The 12,153-nt window shown below is 39.3% G+C and overlaps 1 protein-coding gene across 1 annotated transcript in view; it reads right to left on the reverse strand.

Annotated features, from left to right (window-relative positions):
* LOC133401944 (raftlin-like) overlaps positions 1 to 8,410 on the reverse strand; it is an 85,271-nt gene extending 76,861 nt beyond the window's left edge. The window contains exons 1-2 of the mRNA XM_061675476.1: positions 8,297 to 8,410; positions 8,009 to 8,217 (exon numbers count right to left, since the gene is read on the reverse strand). Coding sequence (XP_061531460.1) covers positions 8,009 to 8,217; positions 8,297 to 8,410 — 323 coding nt within the window. The remainder of the gene's footprint in view (positions 1 to 8,008; positions 8,218 to 8,296) is intronic.
* Between the last annotated feature and the right edge of the window lie 3,743 nt (positions 8,411 to 12,153).

Raw genomic sequence — 12,153 nt, forward strand, 5'->3', positions numbered from 1 at the left:
TGAATCTCAGCGCAATATCATCACATAAAAACACAATCCCCCTGCCTTTTTTACGTAAAAACTTAACTAAAATTGAGCTGTTTTTTTAAACTAAATTTTCTGAAGTCTGACGTAAAGATCTACAGTAGTGATTGTCAAAGTGTGGTATGACTATCACAGGTAGTACGTGGGCTCCCTCTAGTGGTATGCAAAATAATCACTGAATTAAATAGAAATAAAGTTTGCAACATTTAAAATGTGAAATCCAGTCAAACATTTTAATGAAGATAGTAGCTATGCTACTCGCCATTTCATCGTTGGCTATGCTAAGTTCTTTTTTTTTTTTTTTTTTTTTTTTTTTTTAAATCCAATACAGTAAATATTTTACTTTTCAAGGACAATACACTCAAAACACTTCTCAAAACATCTTTCCCCACTGAAATAAAAGGAAATGCCATTAATCCATCCGTTTCAGCAATACAATGCCAAACCACATTCTGCACGTGTTACAACAGCGTGGCTTTGTAGTAAAAGAGTGCGGGTACTCGACTGGCCTGCCTGCAGTCCAGACCTGTCTCCCATTGAAAATGTGTGGGGCATTATGAAGCGTAAAATACGACAACGGAGACCCCGGACTGTTGAACAGCTGAAGCTGTACATCAAGCAAGAATGGGAAATAATTCCACCTACAAAGCTTCAACAATTAGTGTCCTCAGTTCCCAAATGTTTATTGAATGTTGTTAAAAGAAAAGGTGATGTAACACAGTGGTAAACATGACCCTGTCCCAGCTTTTTTGGAATGTGTTGCAGCCATAAAATTCTAAGTTAATGATTATTTGCTAAAAACAACAAAGTTTCTCAGTTTGAACATTATATTGTCTTTGTAGTGTATTCAATTAAATATAGGTCGAACATGATTTGCAAATCATTGTATTCAGTTTTTATTTATGTTTAACACAACGTCCCAACTTTGGAATTAGGTTTGTACAGATACAGGGATACAGAGTTTCCATTCTGCTTGACCTAACAGCCGAACAGGACAAAAAACAACAAAAAAAAACAAAAACAAAAGGAATTGGGTTTGTACTTTTATTCCCCCCGACCCCCTCTTTGTTTTAAATATTTATAAGCTGCTTTTGCTTTTGCTTTTAATCATGTGAAGCACATTGAGTTACCTTGTGTATGAAATGCGCTATATAAATAAATTTAATAAATGTAATTCTCTTTGTTCTGTGTTTAGTTTGACAGTAAATTTCAACTGCGAGTGACATTTAACAGCTTGATGACGCTTTTCAATAGATTTTCAAGGAATTGTTTATCTGCCAAACTGCTGCTTGTTGTGAAGTGAGTTGAGTTTACTGCCACCACACTGCCGTCATATCTCAAATGTTTGCTCGCGAGTAAAAGACATTGGAGGATGCTACGGAAGAGTCTCAGATGATGAAAACGATGAAATGGCGAGTAAATGAAACAAGTGGCATGATGCGGACTACGGCCAAAACCTGCCACTGCCTCCGTGCTGTCTCAAGGCCCCCCCCCCCCCCCCCCACACACACACACACACAGATGAAGACAGCTATCACCATGGGAACGAGCCCTCGCCGACTGCCGGCTTCTCAGAAGAATAATAGGCAGCAATCTCTCTCTCTGCCTCTCGCTTCTTTCATTGTCACTTTCCCTCTTTCTGCCTCGCTTCAGGACCAACACCTTCTCTTCTTCTCTCCCACCTCCTCCCCTTTCCAGCTCCTCTCACATGCCTTGGGCGGTCATGAGTTTGATTTGCGCCGCATAATCCTTCCACGCCGAGATTTGTTGAGGCAAAAAAAAAAAAAAAAAAACACCATCTTTGGCGTAGGTTTGCAAACACCCCGCAGTACGTCAGCCAGCCTAAAGCTCGCAAACGCAATAAACACGAAGGGATTCACAGTCGTGTTTGGGGAGGAAGACGGAAAAAAACGACAGCCATGGATGCATGGTCATCATATTCTATTTGAAAAACTAGAACATTTGAAATACAATAGTGGTGTAGTGTGGCAAATGTAAAAAAAATATTTTACTGATCTGGCTAGATAGTATTATATCCAATTTGAGTGAACAGTATTGTATTATATTGCTATGGAATTGAAGAAAATAAAAGTGGTGCCTTGAGATACGAGCTTTATTCGTTCCATGACCACATTCATATCTCAAAATATCTTCCCCGATAGAAATGAATGAAAATGCTATTAATCCGTTCAAACTTCCTGATTAAACCCAGCAAAAAAAGTTGTTTTTAACGGGAAAAAAAACACACTGTATAATATTGTACTTTATGAAAAACATGAAGTAATGACATAATTAATTCGAATGTAAAGAATAAAACAATTTTTGCCACATTTTTTTTGGGTTCAATTCGATGGACATTGTACTGCTCCTTCTGGTGTGTGTGCCTTGGCCACCTGGGGGCAGTAAAATATAGACAGAGAGGCACACACAAAGATTAAAAATTTACTCAGTCAGCTGCAGTAATATTAGTCACATTATCATCACATTGCAATCGGGATAAATAATATTGTATCGCATTGAGATGAGTGTAAATCATACGGTATTGAAATTTGAGCGACTCATATAGAATTGTTTAGCATTCTATCGCTTTGTAATGGGAGTGTATCACTCGGTAATTGGACTGAATCGTAGTATAATTAGAGCGTTACGTCATTAAAAAGAATCGTACTGTATTTTATCACTTTGTAATTGGAGTGGATCATATCGCGTCGAACTTGGAGTAAATCATATCGTATTGTACTGCATTGCTAAGAAGTAGATGTTATGGTATCGTAATTTGAATTATTTGTATCATAATTGGAGTGAATATTGTATTGTATATTGTATCATATCGTAGCATATCAAAATTGGAATAAAGCATATTGTATTGTAATCGTATCATATCGCAGCATATCAAAATTGGCATAGAGCATATCTTATATCTGCATTGTGGTAATGCTATCACATCAATTCGAGTGAATCTGGACTCGTTTTCCATATATGGTATTGTATATATCACATTATTGGCTATCATTGTTTTATCAACATTCGTGTCATATTAGTTTCTTAAAGACGGCGAAAGTTACACATAAAGTTGCTGCAAGCAGGCTCATTAAGTGAATAAATAAAAAAACCTGCCTGGAGCTGAAATTGTTCAGTCCTTAGGCGTCTATCGACATGTGCACATTACACAATCAATAAGTGTTGCAATTTTCCTAAGCAGTCATTACAACACAAGTCAGTGATCCTTGCATGAAGATAAAGAGTAGACTGTGAAGGTACATGGTTGTTATCCGACGGTGATGCTACATACATTTCAAAGACGGATGCATGATGTCTTTGGAGAGAGGACAGGAAAAATAATGAAAACTGCGGCCTCGCAGATGAGCGTTTTGCAGCAGGAGCGTAACGACCGCAATGGAGATGACATCGCTTGTGGTGAAAATGTCAAAGCCCATCTAGAGACGGGTCGCTCAGCGTGTTGTCTGACTGCTCCCGTGATCCAAAACAAAACAGACAATTTAACACTACTGAAACGGAGGATTTGCACAGTTTGAATCCACAGGAGGTTAAATAAAAGGGAAGTAAGACTATGATGACACCTGTGTCAACAATAAACATGCTGGGTTTCAAATTAGGGTTTGAAGCCAAGGTTGGCTTTTCAAACAAGGGCTAGAGTTTAAAATTAGGGTTTCAAACTAGAGTAGGGTTTTCAAATTAGAGTTTGAAGCTAAGGTTGGCGTTTCAAGCAAAGGTTAGGTATTCAAATTAGGGTTTGAAGTCAATATTTGCATTTCAAAGAAGGACTTGGGGTTCAAGCGCAATGTTAGGGTTTCAAATTAGCATTTGAAGACAAGGTCAGTCTTTCAAATTAGGTTTTCAACCAAAATGTAGGGTTCCAAATTGGGGTTTGAAGTCAAGGTTGGCCTTTCAAACAAGGGTTGGGGTTTCAAATGAGGGTTTCAAACAAGCCTTTTCGAATTAGTGTTTAAAGCCAAGCTAGGGTTTCAAACTAGATGTAGGGTGTCAAATTTGTCTCTCAAGATAGTTTTAGCATTTCAAATAAGGATTTAGGATTACAGTTTCAGTCTAGGTTACGGTTTCAAATTAGGGTTTGAGACAAAGGTTAGCATTTCAAAGAAGGGTTAAGGTTTGAAATCATGGTTTCAAACTAGTTAGGGATTCAAATTAGGGTTTGAATCCATGGTTAGAGTTTCAAGTGCGACCCCTCAAACATGGTTTTCTTTTGTCCACAATAAATTAGCCCATAACTAAATGTAGATAACAGTAGAAAGTAATAGACAATTGTTCCTGCTGTCCAAACAGAATAGTCCTCCAAAAGTTGATAGTTTTGGGATTAGGTTCCTGCGCTTTAAAAAGCTCCTCAACTCATCCTCGTTTGTCTTTTAGCGAGGAGAAAACATTTGAGTCAGCAGTCAATTTACCTCAATGACATTAAACAACACACATGGGAGTCACACAGACGCCACCATGAAGTCATTAAAGCAGACAATGACACACGGTGGTGAACACCCGATCAACGGAAGTGTCAATGTGTGAAAGTACGTGCCAATGTCCACTCCCTGTCTGTGTTAATGATGTTTTCAAAGCGTGAGGCGGGCCTCCCCGGGGGGCTCTACTGAGCCATGAGTGTAAACATGCGCGGAGCTAGCGACTTAGCTACAGTATGCATGTGTCGTAATTGTGAATGTTGGAGAGTTTCGTGGGAATTTTTGTCAATTTATGAGGTGATGTTGGACCTGGCAGAGAAAGACATTCACCAACCCTGTTTCGAAACAATCATTTGAAACTGTTTAGTGTTGTCCCCTGGTAAGTGATTCACTGCGGTGGAGGTTTAGATTTGTCAACTGGAATCCAATAGTTTACTGTCACTGACGTGTATACTCATCAAGTATGTTTTTTAACTGGCAAGCTTGGAAAAGGGTCTCACGCGGCTTGTCTGCAAAATACAAGTTTGTAAAAACCACTGTAATGACTAACAGATCCCTGTAGATGGTGGCGATGCATAGCTTTGGATTTGAGATCTGCATAACTTTTGTGTAGAAGATAAGGATTAGGCAGTGAATCTCAGCTTGTCACATCAAGTATGAGGTAGAGAAATACTAACACGGAAGTCGGACAAGTTCAGGCACCTGGCACTCAAACAGAATATGTGCATGTATTTATAAAGAGTGTGTGGATTGTGGTAGTTAATAGAAAGTATGTGTCACAAGCTTGAGTAAAAATAACAGTTCATGGAGTGAATGAAAACAGCATATAAAAAAGCCTCTGACGGCGCGTTTCTTAGTTGCATATAGGTAAAGAAATTATTATGTTGCTATCAAAAGCCCTTCCTCAGTCTTGTTTTGTTGTTTTATAGTACCTTGAGATGAATCAAAATCTATTACCGCCAAAGTCACTGTTATGCTTAACATTTTTAGTTTCACAAAAAGCTTGTTTTCGCTCGCCACGTTTTGGTCAGAAACCGATGTTTTTGGTGAAACCAACCCATGTTCTACTGCTGATTACAATAGAACAGAAAATGCTAGAAAAAAATAAATCTAATGCAAGAGAGTCTACTTTGTTTTGATAGGTTGGGTGCTTCTGTTGTCACAGAACAATATTCTGTGGGTCTTGAAAGATCAGTCTAACTGCTCCAAAACAGCTGTCAATATGGGGAACCCTCCTTAGATAAAAGCTGGCAGTGAATGAGTAAAACATTCTTCACTGTCATACAAGTGTAAACATTTGTTTAAAAAGATAACCTCCTGTTTCTCTTAACATGCCTTGTTGAGGCTTCTGGCTTTTAGAATAAGTACCACTGAAAAAAAAGCCAAAGAAGAAGAACAACACATACAGACTGAAACCTTCGACGCTGGTTTCATGCGATGTGCTGACTGACTAGGGACCCAAACATCTGGAGCACAGAGTGAGGAAGAAAGAAAGGAAGGAAAACAAAACTGAACGCATTTCGTAAGCATTAGTCCGACCATTAGTTCAACTTTGACCTCTTTCCTGTGGCTCGGTGGCATGGCTGCAGCGTGACGCAACGCCAATCACTTCCACATTTATAACCGTGCGTGTGTGTGTAGTGTGTATACATGCTTACTGTGAGTGTGTACCAACAGTGTAAAGTTAACTCCACAGGCCACCAGCTGGAACTAATTATCTGCACTCTCACTCTCTCACACACACTGACACACAAACACACGGTCGTCTTTTCCTCTCTCATACCCCTTACTTCCTCCTCACTGACATGCCTCAGCTTGTTTTTCCCCTTTTATCCACCAGCACGTACAGTAACTTACAATGCAATAATATTGCCATATTTGGAGTGATATATCACGACGATCCAGTGAACCAGCGCCTATTTGTGATTCACCATTCGTAATTTTGCCTGTGGAAACAAACAAAAACTCCCCTATGCCACCCAACGTAAGATACAGTAATTTTCAAATAAAGATGAAGTGTCATTTGCGATACAGAGGACCCGGACTGTTCGCGGCAGGTCGGTACCGGACCGTGAAGAGCAAAAATCCAAGGATAATTGACGCCCATTGTAATTGCACAAATATTCATAAATAAGCAGGGGGAAAACCAGCAGTAAGTATTTCCTGGGTTGGTTCCCCCCAAAAAAGAAAAAACAAAAAAAATGAAAAGAAGTTAAAAAAAAATTGGGGAAGAAATCTGCAAAAAGGTGAATCGGCAGTTGCCACACCGAGGATGCAAGCTACACTGTCCACTGGTGCCTTGAGATACAAGTTTAATTATTCTAGTTACCATGCTTGCAACTCAAAACACTGATATATAAAAATAATCTTTCCTTCTTGAAAGTAATTGAAATATTAATATACACCAGCTTCCCCCAAAATACAAGTGTTTTTAATAAGGAAAATAGTACTCAATAATATGTACTTCATAAAACATATAAGTAAGAACAATAATAAATATAAACAACAAAACAACATTAAACAACTTGAAGCCTCTTTTTTGATAAATTTTTCACTATTTGCCAAACTTCTGCTTAGTGTAAAGTTAGTTGAACTGAGTTCACTGCCACCATATATTACTCATGTATTACGTTTGCGCTTGCAAGTCAAAGCAAAAAATCGTCCGAATGACGGCTCGAATATTCAAAAAAAATCGTAAGGCAGCTCACTTGCATCTCAAGGCACCACTGTACAGCGATTAAGGGAGTAGGGAATGAGTGAATGATTCCCAACACAGCCTATGTATATCACTAAGTCAATAGAGGAAAAAACTGGCAAATAGGAAAGTAGGGTTGCAACGTATTCAGGCCAGTGACCTCTCACTTCCAGTACATTTTCTCAAAATAAAATCATCAGTAAGCCATTCGTCACAATGTAAATTAGGTTTGAAATGATGAAGTGTTTTCGGGGCTATAGTTTGTTGCACATTTGATGGTGTAAACTATTAATATAGGCGATTATTACAAGTATTAACAAATTATATTTTTGTCTTGATTCACTGTATCATCCTCACATTTTGAGAATGACTTGATGTACAGGTAAATACCGCCACAATAACTAATTGTCCAAGACACAAAAGTGTTTTTTTTGTTTTTTTTAAATACACTTTTCTTTCATATTGTATAGGAAATCACCTGGCGATATGTTATATTAGTGTCAAATGTGGTCATTCACAGACCTAGTTATCCACTATCGATGCTTTGTAATCCACCATCGATCATGACCATCACACACGTACTGTATGTGCGTCTGCGCAGTCAACGTGTGTGCGTGCGTGATCGGACGATCCTTTGACTCCCGGTACCGTGACGTTGACTCCCGGTACCGTGACGTTGGTGTTAGTGCGCGTGCGCGAAACTTGTCCGCGCGTGTCACGATAAACAAACAAAACTGTCAACTTTGCAGTCAATCAGACTGGCAAAACGCAGTCACAATTGCGTTTATTTCATCATAACACATACAAATAATCATATTATAGATGGAAATGTGTGCCGTGAAACGCGTAACGTACTTACCTCTCGCTGTGGATCAAAGTAGAGAGCGTGCGTGCGTCACGCGGAGAGAAGCATCCCACGCGTGGACGAAGGATGGTTGGGTTAGGCAGTGTCGGTTCCGAGCTCAATCTCCCCCTTGGCTGAACACAGTCCTCCACACGCGGGGTGAAAACACTCCAAGTCCCCGCTTGGTGCGCGCAGATGTTCTGCCAGCTCAGGGAAACCACATCCTGTCACATTATTCACCACCTCCTCCTCCTTATTATTCTTCTCCCCTGCGCGTGTGCGCGCGCGTGCGTGCGCGTTCACGTGATCGTCTGGGTGCGAAGTGTTGTGACCCGGCAGCCTCGTGTCCACGTCTGCCGCGCAGCTTCCACTCGACTGGCTGAAGAATCCATCTGAGGAGACATGAGGGGAGGGCATGGGAGGGGGGGGGGGGGGAGTGTCTGTGGGCTTCACTGAGAAATACCAGAGTTGGAGGGAGGAAGGAGGCCACATGTTTTTGGGATGGACTCATGTGAGACCATTCAATCTGATGGGACTTCAATATCAATATGCAGTACAGGGTGTGCCCAAATTACAGTAGGTACTGCATGCAGCTTTTAAAAATTCATTTTGTTACATTTACACCAGTGGTGTCCAAACTACGGCCCAGGGGCCATTTGCGGCCCACAGCATATATTAAAGTGGCACTAAACAGATATCCATTTTTGTTTCTAAATACATTAAATACGTTTGAAGAAAAGTGCTGAAAATATATACAAAGACTGACGTCAAAGGGGCTGGGGCGTATACTTCCTAGCGCAAGTTCCCTCCCCCACTATATAAGGACAAAGTGATGTCGTTTTGTTTGGCTATGCTGCTCAGTTGTGAGTTAGCTGTGCTTAGCTTCCATAAAAAGGCCCATTTACAACTCCAGCGTGCAGTTAGCAAGCTAACGATGGTTATACCCAGAAAATGTGTCGTTGTTGGAAGCTTCAATTTTACAGAAAAGCTCAGTGAAGTTATTTAAGCTCCCAAAAAAAATAAGGAAATAAAAAAGTGATGGATTGACTTTTTGAAGACACGCAGATGGTGAGATGAACATCAACACCACCACCCGACTGCAGTGCTCATTTTACGACGGATAGATAGATACATCCTCCATGGGTGCCACGCCCCTGACAACTGCTACGATAACTACAAGAAGAAGAATAAATAGGTTTTATGTCGTTTTTTAGATATGTAAAGAAATGATTTACAACTAAAAAGTAACGAAATTTCTCTTTACGCCTCATGAATAAAGATCATTCTGTTTCAGAAGCACTCCACTTTCTGCTCTGTCTCAAGGTCTGACTTGTGAACATATCACATTAATGATCAATTATGATCCTCAAATACACACAGATTTAAAGATTGGGAGCATATTATAGATTGTGAAATATTTTGGTTCTGAATATGGAGATCTGCTCAGGGCAGGGGCGGATCTAGACTAGTGGGATACAGGGCTGCGGCCAGGCCAAGAATAATTTAAAAAAGACAAAATTACTTACATAATCAGCTTTCACAGAAAGCTGTGATGTTGTATTTTCTAAAAATAACTATAATACACAGTATAATTGCTTGATGGATTGATTTTAGCGTGTTAAAAAAATGTCAAACAATGTCAAAGTTGCCCTTGCATTCTTAATTTTTTCTTTATGCACTCCTTCAAGGAAAAGGTTTGGACACCCCTGATTTACACTTATTTATTACAATTAGCCTACATTGATTTAACAGTTTAAACTTGTAAATTTAAAGTAGGGTTTCAAGCTAGAGGTAGGGTATCCCCATCCTTCCTTCCAGTTTTACCAGCCTTGTTTTGCTCCTTACCATCATTGTTTCCTACCAACCATCCTTCCAACCTACCTCCCTCTCATACTCCCTTGTTTGTTCCCTCTTATGCAATAGTGTTCTAGTGTTTTTCACAAATTTCTACACATTACTGTGTTCTGTCTTTGACAGGAATTAAGTCATCTCCCCGACTCGCAGTACTCTCCCTCTACACAATTTCTCAAAGGGGGAGTTTAAAAGAAATTTAACAATATAAACTTTTGGTCTTATTTGTTGAGTCATTATGACTTGGCTGTAATACATGATAAATAGGATCTGTGAAAAAAAATTAGCTGTCTCTGCCCCATATTGTGCCTTTAATTTATACAAGAAACCACTGTGCGCAAGGAAAACAACCAATCAGAGACAAAGCCTGAGTTAAAAGGTGTCAGTCATTTGTCACGCGCTCACAGGCTCGACCAAGCGCTGACCTGTTGTTACCGTAGAAAAACGCCTTATTCGTAAAGGAGTGTTGTTATAACACAATATTTTGCGAGGCCGTTGGGCTGAGTGCGCTACAAATGATTGACACCGTGGAAGTCACTCCTTGTCTCTAAAAAAATTAATCAGATGGACAAGATAGGGCCAGACAGCTGATTTGTTTTTCTTCACCTATCATTTGTCATACTACTGTCAAGTCATAATGCAAATTTCCCCTTTAAGTTTCATTACGTATCGATTAACTTTGTACACTTAGTGAAAATGTCAAAACGTGCAATGCATGACGTAGACTCCCCATCAGCAATGCCTCGACGGTTGAGTAGTTTTGCTTTATTTCAGTTTTATACAGCGGTATATATTATATTTACAATGCGGTTATCTTCTTACTCTCGTGCAATCAGTTGATAATTCATTTATTGAAAACACTGTCTGATAGATATGGTGTAGACACAGCAGATGGACACAGGACATGGACACATTATGATAGATAAGAGTGATGATAAAATAGCAATCTAGATAGATGCTATATACCCTGGCTATGATACCACTAACGACAGTAAGTACAATACAGTAAGCCTACATACGACAGATAAATTAAGTTTATAGGATAGATGGATAGAAACGAGATATTTGATAGTTATCTAGCTAGCTAGATAATGTATACGCTAGAGTACCACATTACCTAACGTGTTTAAATTGTGCTTTCCACTCCCAACAGTAACTTCACATTCTAATGTGATCCAATACAAGAGTTGTATCAAACATTGTGTCCTTACCATAAGATAATGCTCACTTTGGGGTGGTTTGGTGAAGTAGGAAGTATTTATTTTAGATTCTACTTTGATATCAAGTCTCTCCATTCCTTCCTTGTCGGCCTCGTGAACAGGAAACAGGTGTGTCGCAGTGGTTGTTAGCATTTATTTTTCGCGAGGCGGTAGCGCCCCCTGGTGCCCAATGTGGGGAAAACAGTCATTTGGTAACCTGTCGTCTTCAGTCACTTGGAAGTTGTTTCTCACGCACAAAAACAAAAAAACAACAACACCAACAACAAAAACACAAAAGTCCACTTAAGTCATATTTCTCCTAACCAAGTGAGGTCAATTTTATTTACATAGAAGCAAATTGCCAACACAAGTTATCTCCAATTAAATATAGAGCAGGTCTTGAAGCAATAAGCTCACAAATTTAAAAACAACCATCTAAACCGCACACCAACAAGCATTGACGGAGGCACGGAGGCAAAGGAAAAAATCTTTCAACTTTCCCCTCTAATCCCTTTATTTGCAAAATTGCCACAGGAAATTACACATATATTTTTTTCAATTAATCCCACCCAGTCACTGTTTGAGATCACGTTTATACTTTTCTGAACTTATTTATTTATTTTCATTTTTTACCGTCTTTCTCGTGTGAAAATAACTTAACTATTGTTGAAGTCAAAGGTGTAAAGTTATTTTTTTGGAGGGGGAATGAGTTTGGCAAAAAAAAAAAAATTAAGAAAGAAAGAAAAACAAGACTTTCTCTTCCTTCTAGTAGGCTTTCAGCTTCAGAAGTTCAACTATGTACAACAACAACAACAAAAAAAAGGCTCATTTGAACATAGATACATACTGTAGCTAAAGGGAAGCATGTCAGGCTGTGCACACTTCGTTGTGATTTTCTTTTTTCCGCCCTCCAAACAAAAGAGAATTGAAATATAAAAAAATGTCATTCATTTCCAGCTTTCTCACTTGGTGCATTACGCTGTCAGCTTCCACACTGCTGCTGATGATGACTTGAAGGCAGCTTTTACTTCAAATATCTTGGATCCAACCTCAAGTGCACTGCTTTTTTCCTCATTAAAAGCCACTCTGCTGGAAGAGGTTCAAATCACC

Source organism: Phycodurus eques, chromosome 4, assembly GCF_024500275.1.
Source record: "Phycodurus eques isolate BA_2022a chromosome 4, UOR_Pequ_1.1, whole genome shotgun sequence".
Taxonomy (NCBI): domain Eukaryota; kingdom Metazoa; phylum Chordata; class Actinopteri; order Syngnathiformes; family Syngnathidae; genus Phycodurus; species Phycodurus eques.